Here is a 21941-nt window from a genome sequence, read left to right as displayed (position 1 = left end):
TTTGTGAAGATTGATGTTGGATCAAGTCGTGCTGGCACATACCAGTACCACGCATCCCCGGGTTTGAACCAGCCATAAAGGAGAAAGATTTAGTGATCAGTGATATATGTTCAGCCATGTATTAGTTTAAATCAACTTATTGCGCAGAGCTGACCCACGGCACTAGGCTGCCATGGGCGTACTATACAGGAATCTTAAATCCAACTCCAATCTGCCTGTCTCCAAATCTCCTCAGCACGGACCAAACGATCCTTGACGCCCTCGAGCTCACGAGAATCAACCATAACATCTCCCTCCCCAACTGATTCCCACATTTTCGGGGCTCCAGCCACTTCCCAGAACTTCACCATAAGACCCAATTCAGTCCCCCACATGCCGTGGAGCGCTTCAAATTGCTCGAATGGGACTGACAGAACCTGAAGCTTCCCCTTCCCTGCAATCTCCGCCCATTTCGAGAAATATTCCTGGACTTGGTACTTTCCCGTTGTGACGTGGACATATCGGCCTCCCTTGCTACCACTCGCTGCCTTGGGATATGGGTGTTGCAGAAGACCGCTGACGGTAATGCCGATGTTGGTCACTGGGCCTAGCGAGGGAATATAAGACGAAGGCTTGGCTGGGAGGGCAAGGATATATTGTCCTGCTGGCTTCTATAATTTAGAACATTAGCCAAAGCATCGGAAAAGGAGAGATGAAGGAAGTCCATACCGAGTAAATGGGGGTGAAGGGCGGGTAGCCAAAGTTCGATGCATAGAAGCCGGTCAAAAGAAATATCGTCTTGGGGTTCAACACCGGGTCATTCTTGATATACGCATCGACAGCACCCTTGCCATCAAAATGCGGGACCTTCACCTCGCCGTTACTCAAGTCGCTCGCAGCGGGGAGGGTGCTCCAGAAGTATGTTTCGAGAGTGCTTGTCTTCGCAGCTGCACGGGCCAATTTCACGCCTCGCTCATACTCGAGTTGCATGGCCTTTTCCGGGCACAACCCGTTCGCGAAGGGTTCGTAGAAATCGGTCACTGCGAAGATGGCGTTGGCGCCAATGAAGGCATTCTCGAGGCTGTCCTGGTCGTCCAAGGTGGCGGCTACCATCTCGATACCACGCTGGACGAGCGCCTTGGCCTTTGAGCTGTTGGTGTCTCGTGTGAGACCTCGGACTTTCCAGTCTGGGTTTGCGGACAGGGCGTCGATGACGCCTGATCCCTGCATCCCAGTGGCACCGGTGACGATGATAAGCTTGGACATGTTGAAGTTGAGGATGGCTTGAAGTAGAAACTTAAGGGATGATTTTGATTAAAGACTTCGCGAGGAGTACGGTTATACTTATAGCCTTGACTACAACTGTCTTAACTATAGATTATAAATACAAAACTTAGTGGGGATATATTTAATGTGAAGAATTGCCACATTCCCACATATAAATGTCCGCAGCGCCCGCAGATGTCCGCAAACCTCCGCAACCTCCGCAACCCAGCGGTAACATCATGGCATCCCATGCTCTCGCGTCCTGTTTCTTTTGTCGCCGCAGCAAACGAAGATGTGACAAGAATCTGCCGACATGTCAGCTGTGTATCAAAAAAGGCCTGAAGTGCAGCTACCCCCGCAGACGCGGCCAACGTGCTGCCTCGCCTCCCAGCGGTGTCCGTGGATCAGAATCAGGCGATGATTCCAACTCAGCCCATGCGGAGCCTGTCGTTGCACAGAGCAGTAATGCATCCGAGTTTCAGCCCGTCTCGCCTACTTCTACTTCTTCGTTTGCTGTGAACGCCGCTATTAGTTTCCTCGCACCCGACCTCTTCCGTGAGGCTGGCTTAGAAATCCCTCGCCTGGACCTAGGCATTCCGGACGAGGTTTCCTTGCACCTAGGTGATAGCCAGCAGGTTCTGGAGACAGCCAGCAAGTTCTTCCAGATGACATGGATGCCTATCGTTAGTCGGAAGCGCCACTTGGCCGCTGTGCTCAATCCGTTATCACCATGCCGACGTCCAACAGTCTTGCTACATCTGTGCATGAAGCTGTGCTGCTTGCCAGTAGATGATGAAAAACGGACCTCGTTGTATCGGTTAATCAAGAAATTCTACTCCGAAGTGGAGAGTACAGGAGACTTGTGTGTTCAAGTTTTACAGGCCGCTATACTCATTGCGGTTTTTGAGATAGGTGATGCGATCTACCCTGCAGCTTATTTGACAGTCGGAGGCTGTTCCCGGTATGCTATCGCCATGGGGCTGGACAAGATCAATAAATGTAGGCTGGGTGGAGAGCATACTCGCACAGCGTCTTGGATGGAGATTGAGGAGAAGCGAAGGGTTTGGTGGGCCATCTTAACCCTGGACCGGTCCGTCACTTCTATCCAATTTACTTTACTGGTCATTGCGATTCGCGGAGATCGTGCTCCAATTGACGCATTTTACAGATTCTTAAACTTCACAAACCCTGCTCGGGTCCTGGCGACGGAGGATCCCGTATTTGAAGATTTTCTCCCGGTCGACGATGACAAGTTCTACGACGCGGTCAGAACCATTTCCCTTCCTCTACTGCAAGTCTCAGCGTTCTGATTTGGATATTATAGACCTCAGAGCCGGAGGATGCGGTCCCCATATCCCAGGGGTTCGTATTCAAAATTGGCCATTTCGGCAGACTAGCTCAGGCGACGTACCTGATCAGCCAAGCCCTCGCTACCATCAGATCCTTTTCTGCAGTCTCTACTGACCTCAGCAAGACCAGCCTATTATCGGAGACAGCACAGCTATGCCGCACATTCGAAGCCCTAGCTCGGGCTAATGAAGTGGAAGTCACCGTCCGCAGGCTGCCCTTCTGCTGCCAAAGCCTGATATCTTACAGGTAAGCACTGCCAGACAGTCGTATCTAAACCGCTCAGGAGGAGAAAAGTCAAAAGCTTACCCATCCATGGCAGCGGTGTCTTCCTCCTCCAAGAACATTACTGGCAGCAGTTGAATATGCGATCTCGACAAGACACGCAGCAAGATACATATGTCGAGACCCATCATGCCCTCGACACGCTTTGCCGAGTTGCATCTGGAATCCAGCAAGGACCTTCTCCGGTGGACTTACGGCAGGGTCATTGTACATTTCTTCTGGTGGGAGTTGTATATCAAGGCCTTTCGGCGCTTTTGAGTATTGGGAACGGAAACCCGTCGGCAGAGATCAGAGAGAGCATAGCTGTGTTAAGATGGTTACTCAGACACCTACGAGCCCGATGGCCACTTTCTGGTAAGCTCCTTCGTGAAATGTACTGAAAAAATGATTTTCTAATGTCAAGGAAGGCATCTATGAAAGGATTCTGGATTCAAAAGAGGCTTTGCTAGCCTCGGAGGTGATATAACTAGAAATTGGACAGCTGTCGGGTTACCGAAGGCCAAGTCGGTACAAATACATTCTACCTCATGTTCAACTGCCCCCTTTTCACCATGTTCATTAAAGCATCCATTTTTCGTTATAATCTCGAGCGTTGACAGACTTAAGTTCCTATAGCCGCCTTTATTATAACTACAAAAACACAAATTAGAAACAAAAATATGTATTCAAAAGGGTTAGTAGACACTAAAACAAACTGTGAAAGCAAACTCTAAGCAGTGGCTGTTCACTAGCCCTAACTCACAAGCATCACGCTTGCATGTTACAACTCGCTGCCTTCTTTGATCTCAAAAGGTCGAGAGCCTCAGATGCGCTCAAACGCTCTGATGGATCCAGTCTCATGAGCCCTTGAATAACCGGGAGAAGAATGGCAAGCTTTGCATCATCTACATGCTCCTTGAACCTCTTTTCCAACTCGCCCTTCTGCACCCCTTCCAGCTCGTTCAGTCCAACTCGGAACTGGGAGGCCTGGCGCATCTCATCCCACTTTTGCTGCCATTTCTCTGGCAGTTCGTCCACGAAGCCGATCATCTCTCCCACCAAGATGGCATCGTCCCCGGGACAGCCAAAGGGGTATGCACCGAACACCAAGCAGTTCATCTGTATTTCACAATTAATCTTAAAACTTCTTCGTTTATCTTGCCTGACTAACCACGCAGCCCGCAGCCCATGAGTCGACTTTGTGGTCGAATCTCCCTGTGAAAAACGTCTCCGGCACCCTCAGGTCTCTCGGTTGCGCCAGCTTCTTCGGCTCTTCTCCTTGGACAAAAGCCTCTCCAAGGTCAATGATGCAAATGTCCTCCTCGTCTTCGTCAAACCATTTCCTCCAACGTGCGGCCTCTACGATTTGCTTCGGGAGGCCAGGATCGAGCGGCTTGCCATCAAGGCGAGCCAGCTCTTCGCACTTGGGCTCACCGAGGACCTGGAGAATCTTCTCCGTGCTGGCATTTGAGAGATCGGTACACTGAAACGCGATGTTCCTAACGTTGATATCTATATTGCCTTAGTATTCAGCCAGCTGCCTGCGGCCCAACTTACCTCCGTGGACCATGTCAGCCTCATGCAGGACCCTGAGAGCCTCGATAAGCTGCCCGCAGATCCGCAAAATAACATCCGGCTCAAGGGTCTCTCCCTCGTATTCGTAGCAGCTAATTACGTCGCCAAGCGATGGCCCAAGGAGGTCGAATACAAGACACTGATGGGCCCCGTTCGGGCCCTCATGAACGAAAGAGTCGAGCACTAGAGCAATGCGTTGTGAAATCGCGTTTTCTTCGGAGCGCGCTGTTAGTAGCTGTAGATTATGCAGTTCTCGCGATGCACTAGAATGATTAGCTTTCATTATCTTTAAAGCAATCCATTTGCTTCGTCTATTTTCGCATTAGCAATACCCGACAACGGAATCCCGCGGCACTCGAACTCGCCTTGTGTCATTAGCAAGCCAGACGGTGGAAAAGCCTCCCCAGCCTAGCTTGTGGTATACCTTGTAGCGATCGTTGTTGAAAGAGTCGCCTAGACAGACCGGATGGTAGCCACCGGGCCCGTAGCATTCGATACGCTCCTGCGTATAAAGAAGGTTGTGTTTTCTATAGACTGATAGCCCTGCCATCGTGTATATGTGAATAACTAGTAAAAAGAGTTCAAGCACTAGTGAATGACCGAGAAGCCGCCCCGGCCTTGTCTTTAAACAAGCCAGAGTTTGCTGCCTCCGTAGTCGGAGCCTATGGACGACAAAGAACCATCGCATGACAAAGACGTCTCTGGGCAACAAAATGCTCTGTTCATACGCTGCGCTTCATTGTGCAGCTTGATGAGATAGAGGACCATTCTCAGTGTTCGAAACAGGGGCTGAGGTGGGAATTATACCACTTTCACATGTACCTTTGTCTGTAAGGGCTGGGCAATGCATCAACCAAGGATCTGGACAAGGGGTGAATAAGGCGGTTCAAATGTATTCTTTGATCTATCATGGCTTAGAGACTCTAGCCAGTACACCTGCCTAGCAAATTGTTCAACGTGGCACAAGCACATGGGATATATAAAGAGGCGGCCGGTGTGCCTCCTGTTGAATAGTACATTCAAGCCTCGCCATACGTCATTGGGGTCAAAATGTCTGTCACTGTTACCCTTGGTAAACAATGCTCTGCCTATTTCCGGAAGTTCTGGCTCCGTCAGTTTATTCGGTTCATAAATAGAAACACCAGTTTCATCAATGGACACGGGGAAAGGGTTTGGATTGATGAGGCTCATATATTGTGAGTGACCGGTACGCTATCCTGTGTACGGATCGTTCCACTAACTCGTTCCGAACAGGAACAACCTTCACATGTCTACAAGCGAATTGGATCCATTAGACGTGGAGCATTCCACCGTTTGGGTGACAAACAGTGAGCTTCGGCGGAAGGGCGTCCGATATACCCTCCATTGGCGGCTGCCTCCAGAAGGACCAATGGACGCCCCTGAGGAGTCCGTATTCCTTCCATGGAATGACGAAGAATTCAAAAGGGAAAATAAATTGGCGAAGTTGACAAAGAAAGAGGAGAAGGCAAGGTCCCGCGCACCTTGACAATTCAGCGATGGATGACCCATAGACCAGCAGTGGGTAGCAGGGCTGCTGCTGCCGGTCATCATGAGCTTCCCAGACACTGCACCGGGGGTAACTCCCTGTTGAAGAGCAAACTATTAACACAAGGTTTGTGCTAATACTCCTTGTTAGCTTTGCATTGCGCACTTGTTTCCCTTTCTTCGTTCCTCGTCATACCCTGCTTCTACAAGCACGTCAGACCAAATATCCATTATTTGTCTCAGTTTGCCCCTTCATAACAAACATTGCAGTACTGTGTCCCTTCGTAGTATATTGTAATAATAAACCCTTGATGTGTGCCAAGTCCGTAATCCCAAAAAAGTACCTTTGACACTGCAAAGTGAAATAGGCTCGGCCAGTACCGTACACTGGGCTCTAGACATAAATCTGGCTCGCCGTAATAGATGTGGCGCAGCTTGTAACGACATGGTCCTTACGAGCCCTCCAAGGTACTCCAGTCACTTAGATATGTGGCCCTGATAGCCCCCTTTCAGTGGGTTTCATAATAAGATAAAACGGCGCCAGGTATTGCTTTGCTAAGTGGATTTCTATGAAAGAGGCTGAGTTCAATGGACGAAGGACCGCAAGGCACATGGGACACGCCACTCAGTCCTGCTCAAGAGGGCACTTATGATGGTTACTGCCTCTTTCCAACCGGCAGGCCTTGAGAGGGAATGGTATTCTTTACGCACGATGGCCTGCTTTGCTGGCGATATCGAACGACCAGGTTCCTGCTATGGCGGCCTCATCCAGAATCCAACCAAGTCTGGTCGACACCAGGTTGGCGAGGGTGGGGATCCATACGGAGTCCGCGGCCACTTCAGAGAGATCACTAGACTAGTGGCTTCATAAACACAGTAAGTCATTCTACCTACAAATTGCTCACTCCGATGCGAGTCCAGCCATCCACCCTCTCCAAGTCCCTTACGGTGCCATCACCACCATACCGATATTGCTGCTCTCCAATTCTTCCGTGTATTGCGATCTTCATTCCAAAAACTTACCCCGGCTCTGGCCTCTGGGGCTCGGTCGGCCGGGATAACCTGAATATTGACTGCTGAGACACGCCCCTTCTGAGTCTCTGACTTGTATGAGCCTGGTAAGGCTCGTATTCCCCGAGTCGTAGCAGAACTCTAATAATTGGGTATGGATCAAACTTTGCAGTCTGTAACAGCAGTGCATATAAGCTGTCTCCGGGCTTACCAGCAACACGCACCCCCAGGTTTGAACCAGCCATAAACGGGAAACATCTGTGGTCAGAGACATTCTTCAGGGGTTGCATTGTATGTGGATCAGGGCAGTACCGCGGGTCCCAATATAATATCAATAGGGTCTCTGCCATCCTTAAAGGTAGGGTGCACCCTTTAACTACAGTAGTATGTGAATTTCCAACTAGCAGCGGTAGTTACTGGCCTTGATCCTGATTGAAAAGCATGGCGCATCTGGTAATGACTCGTGGTTCCTGATACTACTACACTGTTCAACGCAAGCAGTCATTACATTTTGGCAGTTGATGTTAAATGTCTTAGTATACATAGGTATAATCGGCCTGTCATGAGTTAATCATCCAGACTATGACGGCTATCACCTTCAATTAATATACGAATTGAATCCGATTTAGCTCCAAGCTCTCAATTTTGACGCTGAACACTATCATATTTCGTTGTGTGCAGAGTTTCGATCGACCCCAGAACGAAAGGGTCTTTATTTAAAAGGCCCGGGAGATGGCTGAAATGATGCGTTTAGATGGGCGCATGGCTTGCGGGCCATGATTTGGTATTTCTCAAGATAGAAAAATTGGTCCATCCGGGCTGTGGGAATGAAATGAAATTGGACTAGTGGAATAGTGGGAAGCAGAAAACTAAAATATCAAGAGACACTCGCCATAAGACGCATGTCGCGTTGCCTTTTATGCTTTTTCCCAGCACTTTTGTGCCGTGGCAATGGAGAAATATCTGCGTGGTAAGTGAGCAGGTGTGGCCTGATCAACCAATAACGGCACAGAGAATTCAAGTGAGCCCTTACTTAATTATGACATTATGAGTAGGGCGAGGAAACAGCACGTAAATAGTTATGAAACCTGGCATACTACTTTGTGATTCCCTGTGATCTCTCTTGAGTTCCACTTAAAAAGAGTGACTTCGTCTGTCTATCTCCATAGCCCGAGACCGCCGCCACCCACAGTCTGAGTTGCTGCGGTTCAGTGTGAAAGATTCTTGTACTCCCCTTGAAACTTGACCATTGTAGCACTCTAGATACTTGAATTCAATATTGTGAAGATTCGGAAATGATGATCCAGACGAGGCAGGCAATATAACGGCTGTTTCGAGGGATTCCACTAGAGCCCTGCCGAATGTTTCAACATGCCGACAGTGCATCCACTTCCACTTGCTGCCATCTGGTTGGTTCCAAACTCAGCCAAATAAAAAGCGCCCGTACCCTGGGCCGTGGGTATAATGTATAGAAGATTCTTGGACACATCATTGAGAGTCGCAGATGCAGCACTTCTGTGTCTGGGAAGTGTCGACTAATTATCTCACACGCATGAGTGCCGGAATACTCTTGACCATCCATGCGCACGCGGTTCTTCAGAGGAGCTCCGGGTAGGTCGATCCTGACATCTTTCAGATGCCGCTTTGATAAAGTCTCAAGAATATATTCGAACGTCTCCGCAGTCAACATAGCCCAGGAGACCTCGATTTCAAGATAATTTGAGAGGCTGAAACGTTCCAGAGCATGTAGTCGAGAAATATTGCTCCCTATCCAGCGCACTGCACCGTTCAATTCGTCTTGGGCCGGGGAAAGGTTGGATACAGCGGTGTGCCATGCATTCGGAGTTCCCGGCCATTTCAGTGTTAAATTGAGACTCTTGGTATGTCTCCTCATCGCCGTCAGATAATCTAGAGAAAGACGAGAAAGGCCGAGGAGCATACGAGCTGAAAGATTAAGATGCCTCACACGATGTGCGATTAGTTGCGAGCACCAGTCTTTGCATACTGTGAGACTCCAGACGTTGCGCTTGACATATGTAAGGATCATTTCTTGGAGCTCACGGGGAAAAGTACTCCACGTTATAATCATCTTTGGTAGTGTGTGGGAAAGGGACTTTGGATCATGGTTGCGGGTGATTTGGGTGCCAGGTTGAACGATTAGTTAATTTTTAATTCTACATTGCCCCTCGGTTGGATTTTATAATGACTCCATTTGTCAGGAAACACCAAGTCTCGGCTGTGAACACGGTCTCGGCGGCGACCATCTCAGCATTATACAAAGTGAATATCTCCCTCATCGCACCGATGACTCTTTCCGTTGTGGCAATCAAGTTTGGACTTAGCCGGCGGGTCTCTTATGAGGGGGTGGGGGTGCTTCCTATACTTGAAAGGTGGGCGCCTATTCCGGGGATTGTGACGATAGCGCTATAGAGAGTATTTACAACATCGTCTGCAGTGACAAAATCTGTCTGCCCAGGCCGCCCGCGCAGCTTCCCTTTCAGGGCTATCTTCACTACCTTGATTCTGGTTGGGGTTGGTCTATCGGCAACGATCATAATGCTGCTTCAATCCCTGTATCCGTTTTATGAATTGCACATATACTGAAGACCATCGCGTTCCGGAGGGCAGAGATCGATAATGCCCTAACTACTTATGGTTCACAACGCAGTCATCCATCCCCACCAACAATGGAAAGATCCTTTTTGCCACAGGTCTCCAACCTCTTCCCGGAACTTGCTCAGATCTGCAGATGCCAACTTCGGGGCTAAATTGGCGGTTTTCTGGTTCAAACTGCAACTGCAGCAACAATCGATCTATGATTCCTGGCAACCCAAGATGCCCCAGGTGGGCTTCCTTGCGATAGGACAAGCAGGATCTCGACAGCTGAAATACTGCCCCGGAAAAAAGGGGAAAAGAAAAAAGATATCTCTTTCTTCTTTCCGCTGTTCTCCCTCGCTGGCTTCCGAGTTTCGGCAGTGCGGGTGTTCCTCTTCAGTGCCGTTTGAAGACGCTTTCATATAGCTCCGGATGGAAGAACTGTCATGAGATGCCATTCTCCACAGCACTGTGTATGAGTCCTCGGAAGAATCGAGCGGAGTGCGAGAAGGCGGGGCCTCAATGAAGGCCGAAGTAGTTCCCCGGTACGATCACTCATCATACAGACAAGTTATCGTAAAATGAAGGCCACATATCCGGAATGGTCGAAGGTCTCCTGCATCCCAGCGGCCGAGAAGGAAGTATGCTAAATCGCGTGTTTAGCTCAACGCCTTCCAAGTCAAGTATTGTCGTGGACTTTCTGACTGTCATTTCGAGCTGCAGAAGGTCCTCGCGCACTAGGTAATCCATCTTTCCTGTATTGTAGAGCAGTTGATTATTGAAGATGAGGTACTCACATGCCCTAGATCAAGGGGTGTGATCTCATATTTATGCCCATGCTATAAATGGCTTGTTAGAGAAGGGAACGCTGTAGCTGCCTCTGTCATAACTACAAAAGCACAAATTCAAATCACAATTTTGTATTCAAGAGGGCTATCAGACACTATAAAACTAAACTGTGAAAGCAAGGTGTTAGAAGCAAACTGCGAGTAGAGACTGATCACTGGCCCTAACTCATAAGTATCACGCTTGCGTGTTCCTCAAGAGATTAAGTGCCTCGGACGCACTCAGACGATCCGATGGGCGAAATCGCATCAGCCCTCGAATGACCGGCAGAAGGACAGCAAGAGTTGGGTCAACTGTGTTGAACTTCTTTTCCAGCTCCGCGTTTTGGATACCTTCGGTCTCGGCCAGGGATTTGTGATGCTTTGACTTGTCGCGCATCTCAAGCCACTGTTCCCTCCACTCTTCCGGTAGGGCTTCAACAAACCCGATCATCTGTGCCACCAGTACTTCATCGTTGCCGAGGTGCCAGAAAGGAAACAGACCAAATACGAAGCTGTAGATCTGCGTTTGATGGTTAATATTGGGACTACTAATCATCCATCCGGTTACCACGACTCACCATGCAACCGGCAGACCATAGGTCGACAGTATGATCAAATCGCCCGATGAAAAAAGTCTCAGGCGCTTGTAAAGCACCCGGCTGTGCCAGTCGCTCAGTCTCGCTTCCTTCTATAAACGCCTCTCCGAGGTCTAATATACAAAGATCCTCCTTTTCTTCAAATAGCCACTTATCCCAGTCTGCCGCTTCAACGATATACTTCGGCAGGCCATAGTCGAGTGGCTTGCCATCAAGGCGCTCCAGCTCTTCAAAATAAGGCTCTCCCAAAATCTCTAGAATACGTTCTGTAGTTGCCTCTGAAAGATTTGTACTCCGAAAAGCAATGTTGCCAGCGCTTATATCTGCACTCATTTAGTAATCTTGTAAATAGTGTAGCTCGTACTTACCTCCGTGTGCAATGCCCGCATGGTGCATAAACTGGAGACCCTCGAGAACCTGTTCTGCCATCCGAACGATAAGGTCGGGTTTAGGCGTATCATCTTCAGCCCAGGTATAGAGGCTCATTACCTTACCAACAGAAGGTCCTAGCAGCTCGAGTACAATACACCTGTGGCCTCCATTAGGACCCTGGTTCATGAAAGAGTCTAGGACCTGAACAACATGCTTTGTGGACGGGCCGGTTTCTGAGGCCCTTTGTAGTAGTTGTGAATTGTGCACCTCGGTGGATTCCTTTGATACGGCCGCTGCCATGATCTTCAAAGCCACCCATTTGTTGTCTCTGTTTAATTTAATTAATATGGTGGAAAATAATGAGTTGGGAATTCAACAAACTTCGTGTCATTAGCTAGCCAGACAGTGGCATGGCCTCCCCAGCCGAGCTTGTGGTATATTTTGTAACGGCCATTGTTGAAAGTATCTCCTAGACATACCGGATGGTAGCCGTCAGAGCGGTACCTTCGGATGGGCTCCTGTGTGTACAGAAGGTTGCGCGGCTTGTAAACTGATAGATCTGCCATTGTCGATCTGTGAGTGTGAGTGAACAACCTAGATTGAAAATGAATGGCTGCAAAGTCGAGTCCCAATTTCGCTTTTAAATGCTCCTGGCCCGTAATCGGCCTTGTGTGTATTCCGTAATCGGGGCATATACATTGTCAAGGAACTACCAGCAGGACAAAGACCGTTTCGGAGATGAAGGCATGTTCTCCTTTATGAGGTGCCACATCGGTCAGCGAATATAAAGCCTTCCATAAACTGCTGTAATTGGCGACCAAGCGGTGCAGGGTCCACAGTAGCGTGTGGTGAATGGTGACAACAAACCTCTTCAAGGAGTCCCTCTTTAGATATATCAGACGGGATGTTTATCGGCTAAACAATGGGCTCACCTCTTGTGTACTTGTGAACTCTGTACTGAGCCTTTATGCACTATTAAGGGAACTAGCAATTTAACCTTCCAGAACAAGGCCGCACATACAATTATCTACCTCCTAATGCACACTGGGGGCCTAAAAGTATTGTTATAAAAGCATCAACCGTCCCCGAGATCTCCCGATAGGCAAGCACTGGTTGATTCCATAGAGGACATCTCGTTCTGGGAGACTCGCTGAACTTTACCTGATCAGACACCCTTCTCGTACACAGCCATGGCGGTAAATCTGCGCTTTGATAGGGACGGGTGTTCACTGCCCTTCGAGGAGGCCAATCGCGAGGAGATACAAGGCTGTGTTAGCGATCATAGGCAGATCAGGAATGGCCACGGTCATACGGTGGCTATTACGGAGGCCATGGTCATGTAAATACCAGCATCATCCTAGGTTTGAAGCACTTTGCTAATTGAATCTGATATAGCAACGAGCTTCACTTCTCTCCGGGCTACTGGGATGCACGCAAATCGGTCCATGCAACCATTCGGCTGACGAATGATGCCCTCATTACCGCATGACTCTGGTATACTATGCACTGGAGGCTTGCCCCAGATGGCCTCAGGGAGTCTCCCGAGACGGTTGTTCTTCCATGGAATAAGCGTGAGGCTCCGGTTCAGAAAAGAAGACAGAAGCTGATTGAACCAACTAATAATTAGGGAAACGGCGCCACATCTGGCGCTGGTGGGCCGCATCACAGCACTCTGAAGATGATACCAGGAATGGTTCCCTGGTATAGTGAAAGATCCTAAGAGATAAGTTGTCGCGTTGCCCTTGTTTCCCTATGCGCATTATACCTTTGTGCAAGTCTTCTGCACACCAGAGCCCAAAGCATATCTACATCTTTCTTTTCAATGAAAAATTCTTTTTTTGTTTCCCCTGCTACTGCGCCCAGTCTACTGTCTTATTGCTGTTAACCAATCAGTAGTGTATCATATTAATGAAATATTATTATGCAAGTCAATGACCGGCCGGCTTTAGAAAGACCAATACCGGCAAAGCACCCTGTGCCTATAGCAGATAAGATCCCATCACTACGGACAACAGCACATTCAATCAGGGACATTTCCTTTATGGTACTCCGACATCACCCGGAAAGAGTATTTGCCTAGGGCAGCAAGATATCTGTGTACAAGACAAGTGAATTGCTGTTTATGCACAAACCACGCAAAGCACACTTGGAACTATCCCAGCACCAGTCTTCGATATTCCAGTTATAGCATGGTATCTCTGTGCATTATCTTAACTGCAAACCATTCTAGCTACAGATTGCTCAGTCCCTTTGCACTCTCCCCGATCCGAGTCCAGGCATCAACCTTCTGAAATTCCCTTACAGTGCCATCACCACCATACCGATGCTGCGTATCGCGCCAGTCCCTACCCACCGCAGTCTCAGGTCTCCATCTAAACCCATGCTTCAATCTCGGTTCAAGCACCCCCTCTAGCGTTTTATGGATGGCAGTCCCAACGGCGGGCATCATCATGAACCCATTCCCAGACCCGCCAACAGCAACAACAAGAGACTTGTACTGCGGGTGCTGGGCAATCAGGAATTGTCTGTCCGGGGTGTCTGCGTCCCAGCAGATTCGGGCGAAGGCGAACGGGCGATCGGCGATGTGAGGGACGGCTTCGCGCAGGAATTGCCTTGCACTGCGCTCGGATTGGACGGGAATCTGATGCTTTGCAAAGGGAATGGATTTCTCGATGCCAGTATCTGGGTCATGGACGAAATTGCAGTATCCGGGGTGCTCGTCGACGAATTTCAGTTGCCCATTCTGAGCATCAGGTTCCTTGTAGGGTATAGGGTTAGCACTCGGCTGCGGTGTCAAGTAGGCAGACGTACGATGAAGAATCCACGATTGGGGTTGAACAGCACAGGCAGGTCTTTCCACAGTTCTCGCTCATCGTCCGTCATCTGAATATGCGCCAGCGTCCAGGCTGTCGGTCGCAGTTGTCGTTTGAAGTCTAGCAAATGGTCGCTGTTGGCCCCGGCACAGAGGATAACGCGGTCTCCTCTATGCTTCCGTCCATCTGCGGTTTGAATACCGATCACATCGTCCCAGGCATCTGAGTAGAGCAGCCGCTTAACACTCCCAGCGGCTGATCCAACAACAAACCTGACGCCCAGACGCGACGCCTCGCGATACGCTGCCTCCAGGGCTCCCCGGGCAAATACCCATCCTGCACCCGATTCCCGGAAGAACCCCTTCCATTTAGGAAAGTCTCCAGTGAGGACACCCTCAGGCATGGTGGCTCGGAACTCCTTCGGGGTGTTTAGTAGGCGCAGCTTGTCCTTGCAAGTGCGGATGTAGTCGTCGATAAGCTCGTGCTGGGCGGACTCTTGTGATGCAGCCATGATGAACCCAGTGGGATGGTAGAAGGGTCGATAAACGGGATCATTTTTCCAGGCGTCTGTCGCTAGTTGGTGCATTCTGTTCCAGACGTATTGCTCATCCGAGTCGGATTCCGAGGGCCAGCCTGTGTGCAGTTGTATTAGCCAGTTGACGATCGCGCCAGTAAACAACATTCTGTATACCCTCTTCCATAATTTTGTTCACGTCATTTCCGGCCGATATAGGCGAGGGAATCGGGCTCCGGTCGAACACAGTTACGTTTGTATAGCCGTTGCGTGCGAGCTGGAGAGCGGTGCTGCAGCCCCATGTGCCGCCGCCGATAATCAGAATAGCCTCGTTCGACATGATGGTTGATCTTAATGTGTCTGCTGCTGGATTGTGTCTTATTTAAATACCGCTAATTGCAGCCAATGTTGGCGTGGAAGGTCCATCCGGATGCGAGAGCGTTGACAGCGAATGGTTGTTGTCGGCAGCAGGGATGGAGTAAACTAAAACAGTGCACGACTTCAGGGTTATCGGCGGATTCCGAGGCTTCCCCGCGCTCCCCGCAGTGAGCCCGATAGAGAGACTGATAGAGACTCCATACTATGCCCTAACAAGTTTAGCATCTGCTCGTCTTCTCTTGGACCTTCCTTGCTTTTGTCCCTATCGCTTTCTCCGCATTGTCGCCTCGGATATCAAACCTTCGTATCTCGCTTGCTCTGCCTTGACAATGCTTAAATAGAACCTGATCCGGCATGGCCATAGTCCTGCTATCGGCATCCGCCAGCACTTCTGCAATAATTACCATTCACAATGGCTGGTGGAGTAGACGACATCTCCCAGACTGAAGTTCCAGGAACAGTCTTCTTTGTTGGTAGTGGCACCACCCCTGCAGGACAGAGCACCCACTGATGCTCCACAGGGGACAAGACACAGGTCGAGCAATCGCACGACACTACCGAGCACAATGTGGTGCTTGTTCCTCGCCCACTAGACACAGCACGAGACCCCCTGGTATGCCTCTTCCGTCGCCACATCAGGTTCGCTCTAACGTACCCAGAACTGGCCCAAGCCAAAAAAGGCATGGAGCCTGTTCCTGGCGACGCTGTTCGCCACTGTCATGGCATTCGGTGAGAACGTCTCCGGTGCTGCCTGGACTGTTATATCGGATGAAATCGATGTCACGATTGCCGACATGAACGGAGGATCTGCCCTCAACTACCTGCTTCTGGGATTTGTCAATGTCCTCTGGATTCCGACGGCCATGAAGTTTGGTCGCAAGATTGTGTATATCTCCTCGATGATAATCGTTATGGCGGCCTCTGTGTGGAATTCGTATATCTATGGCACGCCGCAATGGTACCTGAACAGCCTGGTCGGGGGAATTGGGCAGGGTGCTTACCAGGCTATCATTCAACTTACGGTATGCTTTTCTTCTTTGGACCTCCAGTGGACAGTATTAATTTCGGTAGGTGTTTGATATATTCTTCGCCCACCAACGTGGTACTATGCTGGCTGTTTACGTCTGGGGACAGCAGCTGGGTACCATCTTGGGCTTAATCCTGGGCGGCTATATTGCTGAGGGACCTGGCTGGAGGTGGGCTTACAGGGTTGTTGCCATTCTCAGTGTATGTTTATACTTGGTTAATATGTTATCACCCACTGACTGTATATCAGGGCGCTGTCGTTGTCTTGTTTGCTTTCACCCTGGACGATTCTCTCTTCCCTCGATATGCGCTCGAGAGGTCGAGAGCTGCCGTCTCCCAAAACGCTACCAGTCAGACATATCAGGATAGCAGTACTCATCCAACCAGTGATACCAAGAAGGAACCATCCATAGACCCTCTAGACCGGCAGACGACAGTCAACGATGGCGACTTTGACTTCCTACCACGCAACTACTGGCAGGTCCTCGCGCCAGTTCACTACTTCAAGGAGGACAAGACCACCTGGTGGCAGTACTTCCGGCGACCGTTCCATCTGTTTGCATTTCCGAATATTGTCATAGTACGTGTCTAGCCCCCAGTCAGCTGCAAGCTAACCGCAATACAGGCTGGCCTGATCTACGCTTTCGCAAACACAGCGGGTATTGTAAATCCTACTACACGATATAGCATAATAACTGACACCCTCAGGCATCGTCTCCTTCAACACCATCTCCGAGATCATGACCGAAGCTCCTTACAACTGGGGAACCGGAGCAACCGGCCTACTCTTCCTCGCTGCCCTAGTCGGCTCTTTCATCGGGTATCACTCACTATCCATCCCATATCTCTATATACCCTCGTAACTAACAACTACAGAATGGGAACCGGCGCCCTCGGCGACCTCGTAGTCCTCCGCCTCGCTCGCCGCAACGCCGGATACAAAGAGCCAGAAATGCGCCTGTGGATTCTCTCCCTTGCCTTCGTCTACGGCGCAGTCGGGTACTTCATGTACGGGTGGGCCGCGTCGTACGGAAAATCCTGGGTGCTTATTGCCGTCGGACTAGGCGGGATGGTCGCGCAGCAGGTTGCTGCTGCCAGTGTAGCCACTGCCTATGCGATGGAGTGTTTTGAGGGGGTACGTCTTCACTCCTCACTGTGTACTTGCCAACGATATACATTGAAGCGGCTAACTGACTGCGAATCTGGGGTAGATATCAAGCGAACTTGTGGTCGTGCTTGCGATCTGCTCGTCGTGTATCAACTTCGCCATGTCGTTTTCGGTCCAGCCGTTCATCGAGGCGACGGATTATGGAAGGGCGTTTACGTTTTTTGGGGCGTTGGTGCTGGCGAGTATGGCGCTGGCTGGGCCTTCGATGGTTTGGGGGAAGAGGTGGCGGAAATGGTGTGCGAAGAGGTACTGGAGGTTTGTTTCGGAGGGGGTTGTTATTTGATCTTCGAAGACGTTCGCTTTACCGTACTGAGTTGTGCCCTTTGGTTGTTTTGAACGGTTGTTGTGATCCATTGTTGCTTTTAGGACGGTATATGTATGGTAAATACCCCGAATATGCCCTAGAAACGCACTCGCGCAGCGCCAGTGTTCCTAAATCACTCTTCTGGCAAAATAAGTAGGTATGCACCGAAATATACTCCAGCTTAAAAAGAAGTAATTTCCATATTCTTTACTTAATCCATGGTTGTCTGGAAAACGCCACTCGTACTCGTACCCATACCCTAACTTGGAAGTCCATACGATTCTTGGCAACAAATTTTCCCTGCACCGGGACATCCTTCCAAAGACTGGAATTCACAGCTGCCTAGAACTCTTGGAACATGTAACGGCGCGACAATCCTGATCCTGCAGTCGCAAGCGTTGCTCTACGAATACGAAGTTATGCGATCTCTTGGATCTGTGCCCTGCCCCTGCCATGCCCACGCGTCGTGCCCACCGGAAGTCCAGACATGGCTGTAAGGCGTGCAAGCAGCGTCGGGTGAAGGTATGCCAATCAGACTCCTATATTAATAATGCGCCGCATTCTGACGAGCGATAGTGCGACGAAGCAAGACCCATCTGCACACACTGCCAACAACGCGACGAACAGTGCGAATACGGCGCAGAGGCATCCTATATCTGGGCAGCGGATGAGCCTCCTCGTGGTCGCCCTCGACGGCGCAAACAGCCTGGCAGCGAGCGTACCGGTAAACATGCCGAAGAAGATGCCCCATTCCAGCTTCTGGATACGTTCGGTCGCCAGACAGCGCCGGCGTCAAATTCCACGCTGGACATGGTCCAGCTGAGGCTGCTGGTGAACTGGCAGCATGAGACGTGTCAATTTTTCTCCCGCGACACGGAAACCAGAATCGTTTGGCAGACTCATCTCGTGGATGAGGCGCTGAAAACACCGCCTCTCATGCATGGTATCCTGGCGGTCTCGGCGCTGCATCTTGCGCTGTCGGAACAGGCGTCAGAACAGGCGTTTTGGCTGGGTATAGCCACCGCGCATAAAGGGCAGGCGCTGCCGTTTCTACGGAATGGGCTGGGGAATGTTAATGCAGAGAATGCGACATCGTTGGTGGGCCTGTCTGCGCTGGTTGTAGCGTATGCATTTGGGTCGGCCTTGACCGAGACAGACGAGAACAAACCCTCGTTGGATGCACTGGACAAAGTCTTCGTATTGTGTCGCGGTGTCCAGCAGATCAACAAGGCGTCGTATCCTGTTCTGCGGCAGAGCAACTTTGCGCCGCTGTATTCCCCAGGGGATGCTTCTTTGGCGATTCCTGACCATGTTAAAACAGCACTGGACTGTCTTGACAAGTTGAATACGCAATGCCTGCATACTGGGGGGCATGATGCTGCAACGTATACCCGTGTTATCTCTGCAATCCGAGAGCTATCAGGACATGCCTTTGTACAGCCAAACTCGATGACTTTGGCTGCTGGGTGGGCTATTCGGTTGTCTCCTGAGTATCTGGGGTATCTTCAGGCGAAAGAGCCGTTTGCTTTAGTGGTCCATGCTTATTACTGTGCTTTCTTACATATGGCCAGGGGTAACGCTTTTTTACAGTGCTGGGGCAGAGCTGTGTTGGAGGACATTATTCCACTGCTGGATGATCCTTGGAGGCCGCATATTGAGTGGCCAGTTGCTGAGGTTTTTGGAGTTGGCAGGTCTCTATAAAAATTATACTTGTATTTCTGGGTTATACTTCATGGTCCCTCATAATTAAAAATGCAATAGTTACGGAGTTAGATACTGCATCTTGGCAAATGTAGATTGAAAGGAACCGGCGTTAATCCTCAATTGGGGTGCCAACACTGGAACAAGAGGAAACCCTAGGACGTGGCAATTCTTGTTTGCCATTGGCACGCTTGACTGTTGCCTAGGAAGCCAAATCTTGATCGATCTGCCCGTCTGTATAGATAACCGCATTGGGACAGCCATACGAACCCGAACCCGAGCACACAAGATTAGGTATTAATAGATATCCTCACTTTTCGGACTACAAGGCGAAATTGATGTAGGCAGCATATTTCCATGTCTTATATTCCTGGATCTGTTAGCATAAATACATATTGCTCCTCAACAAGAGTCCTGTCAGTTATACAACTACATCCTCTGACTATCCATTGCTCAAATCAAACTTCACACATTCCTCAGCATCAAGATGAATATCCTCCAGAAACTGAATGCCCCACCCGAGCGTATTCCGAGACGGAAGTTCAAACTGCACATTGCGATCGGATTTCTAGTCTTGATAACCTTCATCCTAGCCATTGCCCGCATAGCCGACGGCGGGACTCCGAGGGGGAGAACAAATACATGGGGAATTGCAGTGGTTAGCAACCTTTCCATGCTTTTCTATATAATGAATCCATTGCTAACAGACGTGTCGAATAGTGTGTAAAATCCGCCCTTTTCATGGCATACCAAGTCACGACGGGCCACATTAATCGACTCAAGCGATGGGCAAACACCAAGGTCAATATCACTTTGAATGTAATTGATACAGTGTTCTGGTTTGCGCTGTTTATTATCACAATCATGGGGACCATGGGGGCGACTTCGACGAGCAGCAAGGCACTGGGCGCGATCATTATCATTCTGGCTATCACGCTGGTGTAGGTTTCTGATGACTCGGTCCCTAACTAGAAGCTAATTGTTGCTTGATATAGTCCTCTAGCCGGTTACCTTTCTTTCATATGCGTTTGCGAACGACGGTATTATAAACAGCATGGGATGTTGCCTGGAGAGGCTGCGAAATACTCTGGCGCTGTCTAGATGGCTTGGCTGTTGAAGGGAAAGGAATCCAATTGTTATGTTTTGATGAGATGTATTAGATGTTTAGAAATTGCCATTCTATTTGTCATCTGTGTATTTATTGTCGACTTTCCAGCGAACCAAGCAAGACCGTGTGCTACTGTAATTAAGAATCTGTTCGTCAATCCCACTAAAGTACATCCCGGAAACCATGTATTCTATCAGCAAATTAACAGTTGAAACAATATAGTACAATAGGTCTAGAATCTCGCCATTGACCTAGTACGCAGTATGGGCACCCCCTCTCAACATCTCCAAATCCTCCGCCGGCTTATACTTGTCCTTCCTCCCATCAACAATCGCACTCGGATGCCAAACATTCAAAACGCCACAGCAAACAAGCATAAGCGCCCCATCAAACAGATAGATAAACACCTCCTTACTCTGCAGAAACCCCTCCTTCCCCTGAACATACTCCGCAACCCGAAACGCCGAACGGACCATAATCAGCGTGCTGACAGCATACAGGATTTTGAGGTACCGGCCCCACGGCAGCCCAGTTCCAATGTAGTTCAGGGGCGTTGAAAGCATCCGCCGGTGAAAGATTATCGAGACAATGATGAAGATACTGAAGAAGAGGATCTGCACGAAGAGACCGCCGAGGATCATCTTCTCGCCCATGTCTGCTTTTGAGGCGTCCGTGGCACTCGCTTGCATTCCGCCTCCTGGCCATTCAAATATATGTTAGACTAGATTTCTGGGTAGAGGGATCGTTCTAGATGAGGGTTGAGTAACGCACCGCCGCTTTGGAGTAAGAAGGAGAGAATATCGCCCGTCACGAAGATCTTTGTTAACCATGTCGGCCGAATAGGCGAGATCGAACCGGCGTTTAAAACGCGAATGATGCGTCCGAGGAGCATATAGATTGAGGCGGCGAACAGGGCTGGGCCGAGCAGAATGAGCACGCTTTGGCCGACGTAGGGCTTCATTGTCCAGTCTGGGGTTTCTCGCGCGCTGATGAATCTGCAGAGGTAGCCGATTGCCTCGACTGTGGATGTTAGAGATGGGTGGGATTTGGAGGACTAGAGTAGCTTACAGACGCCGCCAACTATGAACGGGATCAGGTACCATGTTCGGGTTCGGATTGTCTGCCAGATGTGGATGACGGTGGTGAGGCCGAACAGCGCGGCGAAGGGGATGGCGGCGCCTTCGGAGGGATTGTAGTTGTAGTACTTGTGTGCCATGTTGACGAGTGTTGGACGGTGAGACAAAATCAATACTTAGGGAAGGTATCCTACTTATATAAATTTTCTGTTCATTGTCTATCTATTGTTTTGCTCCATATAGTGGGAGATAGCGGGCATGTGCAGGTAGGCAGCACCATGACCAGGGAGCTATACGAGTATCCGAGCAACTAGCAGTTTCAACAAGTTGCGCTTTAACAAAAATGGACAAGAAAGCGAAAGAGAACGGTGGAGCAGCTAAGCTTCCAGGCAGTGGCAACGGGTCTGCACCGAAAAGGGTTATGGGTACGAGAACGAGCGTCCGCCCATTATGGAAATAATTTTAGAACAGAGTAGGGGTTTTAAGGAGACACTGGACGATGCCCTATTTAAACT

At 49.7% G+C, this 21941-nt stretch overlaps 11 protein-coding genes across 11 annotated transcripts; 6 read left to right on the top strand and 5 right to left on the bottom strand.

Moving 5' to 3' along the window:
* Nucleotides 1-194: 194 nt before the first annotated feature.
* On the bottom strand, nucleotides 195-1245 carry APUU_40170S (uncharacterized protein; the record flags this gene model as incomplete). Its single annotated transcript, XM_041703212.1, has 2 exons — nucleotides 195-650; nucleotides 709-1245. 2 exons carry the CDS (start codon nucleotides 1243-1245, stop codon nucleotides 195-197), a joined length of 993 nt encoding a protein of 330 aa, XP_041555920.1.
* A 176-nt stretch (nucleotides 1246-1421) lies between these two features.
* APUU_40169A (Zn(II)2Cys6 transcription factor) lies at nucleotides 1422-3343 on the top strand (the record flags this gene model as incomplete). The annotated part of the gene is made up of 4 exons (XM_041703211.1): nucleotides 1422-2510; nucleotides 2570-2841; nucleotides 2915-3231; nucleotides 3285-3343. The coding sequence occupies 4 exons, from the start codon at nucleotides 1422-1424 to the stop codon at nucleotides 3341-3343; spliced, it is 1737 nt and encodes a 578-aa protein (XP_041555919.1).
* A 281-nt stretch (nucleotides 3344-3624) lies between these two features.
* On the bottom strand, nucleotides 3625-4981 carry APUU_40168S (uncharacterized protein; the record flags this gene model as incomplete). The annotated part of the gene is made up of 4 exons (XM_041703210.1): nucleotides 3625-3975; nucleotides 4028-4368; nucleotides 4414-4694; nucleotides 4764-4981. The coding sequence occupies 4 exons, from the start codon at nucleotides 4979-4981 to the stop codon at nucleotides 3625-3627; spliced, it is 1191 nt and encodes a 396-aa protein (XP_041555918.1).
* Nucleotides 4982-5481: 500 nt separating this feature from the next.
* On the top strand, nucleotides 5482-5938 carry APUU_40167A (uncharacterized protein; the record flags this gene model as incomplete). Its single annotated transcript, XM_041703209.1, has 2 exons — nucleotides 5482-5627; nucleotides 5686-5938. 2 exons carry the CDS (start codon nucleotides 5482-5484, stop codon nucleotides 5936-5938), a joined length of 399 nt encoding a protein of 132 aa, XP_041555917.1.
* Nucleotides 5939-10566: 4628 nt separating this feature from the next.
* Nucleotides 10567-11904, bottom strand: APUU_40166S (uncharacterized protein; the record flags this gene model as incomplete). The annotated part of the gene is made up of 4 exons (XM_041703208.1): nucleotides 10567-10890; nucleotides 10949-11289; nucleotides 11335-11666; nucleotides 11720-11904. The coding sequence occupies 4 exons, from the start codon at nucleotides 11902-11904 to the stop codon at nucleotides 10567-10569; spliced, it is 1182 nt and encodes a 393-aa protein (XP_041555916.1).
* Nucleotides 11905-12528: 624 nt separating this feature from the next.
* APUU_40165A (uncharacterized protein) lies at nucleotides 12529-12827 on the top strand (the record flags this gene model as incomplete). The annotated part of the gene is made up of 2 exons (XM_041703206.1): nucleotides 12529-12677; nucleotides 12734-12827. 2 exons carry the CDS (start codon nucleotides 12529-12531, stop codon nucleotides 12825-12827), a joined length of 243 nt encoding a protein of 80 aa, XP_041555915.1.
* A 741-nt stretch (nucleotides 12828-13568) lies between these two features.
* APUU_40164S (NAD(P)/FAD-dependent oxidoreductase) lies at nucleotides 13569-15005 on the bottom strand (the record flags this gene model as incomplete). The annotated part of the gene is made up of 3 exons (XM_041703205.1): nucleotides 13569-14096; nucleotides 14150-14784; nucleotides 14843-15005. 3 exons carry the CDS (start codon nucleotides 15003-15005, stop codon nucleotides 13569-13571), a joined length of 1326 nt encoding a protein of 441 aa, XP_041555914.1.
* Nucleotides 15006-15455: 450 nt separating this feature from the next.
* Nucleotides 15456-17520, top strand: APUU_40163A (putative MFS transporter; the record flags this gene model as incomplete). Its single annotated transcript, XM_041703204.1, has 9 exons — nucleotides 15456-15516; nucleotides 15565-15656; nucleotides 15703-16065; nucleotides 16115-16270; nucleotides 16320-16649; nucleotides 16695-16728; nucleotides 16778-16889; nucleotides 16946-17204; nucleotides 17281-17520. The coding sequence occupies 9 exons, from the start codon at nucleotides 15456-15458 to the stop codon at nucleotides 17518-17520; spliced, it is 1647 nt and encodes a 548-aa protein (XP_041555913.1).
* A 474-nt stretch (nucleotides 17521-17994) lies between these two features.
* APUU_40162A (Zn(II)2Cys6 transcription factor) lies at nucleotides 17995-19242 on the top strand (the record flags this gene model as incomplete). The annotated part of the gene is made up of 2 exons (XM_041703203.1): nucleotides 17995-18063; nucleotides 18118-19242. 2 exons carry the CDS (start codon nucleotides 17995-17997, stop codon nucleotides 19240-19242), a joined length of 1194 nt encoding a protein of 397 aa, XP_041555912.1.
* Nucleotides 19243-19729: 487 nt separating this feature from the next.
* On the top strand, nucleotides 19730-20187 carry APUU_40161A (uncharacterized protein; the record flags this gene model as incomplete). The annotated part of the gene is made up of 2 exons (XM_041703202.1): nucleotides 19730-19900; nucleotides 19963-20187. The coding sequence occupies 2 exons, from the start codon at nucleotides 19730-19732 to the stop codon at nucleotides 20185-20187; spliced, it is 396 nt and encodes a 131-aa protein (XP_041555911.1).
* Nucleotides 20188-20601: 414 nt separating this feature from the next.
* On the bottom strand, nucleotides 20602-21566 carry APUU_40160S (RTA1 domain-containing protein; the record flags this gene model as incomplete). Its single annotated transcript, XM_041703201.1, has 3 exons — nucleotides 20602-21047; nucleotides 21122-21370; nucleotides 21419-21566. The coding sequence occupies 3 exons, from the start codon at nucleotides 21564-21566 to the stop codon at nucleotides 20602-20604; spliced, it is 843 nt and encodes a 280-aa protein (XP_041555910.1).
* Nucleotides 21567-21941: the final 375 nt, after the last annotated feature.

This window comes from Aspergillus puulaauensis, chromosome 4 (genome assembly GCF_016861865.1).
Source record: "Aspergillus puulaauensis MK2 DNA, chromosome 4, nearly complete sequence".
Lineage (NCBI taxonomy): Eukaryota > Fungi > Ascomycota > Eurotiomycetes > Eurotiales > Aspergillaceae > Aspergillus > Aspergillus puulaauensis.
This window is presented reverse-complemented; position numbering and strand designations above follow the sequence as displayed.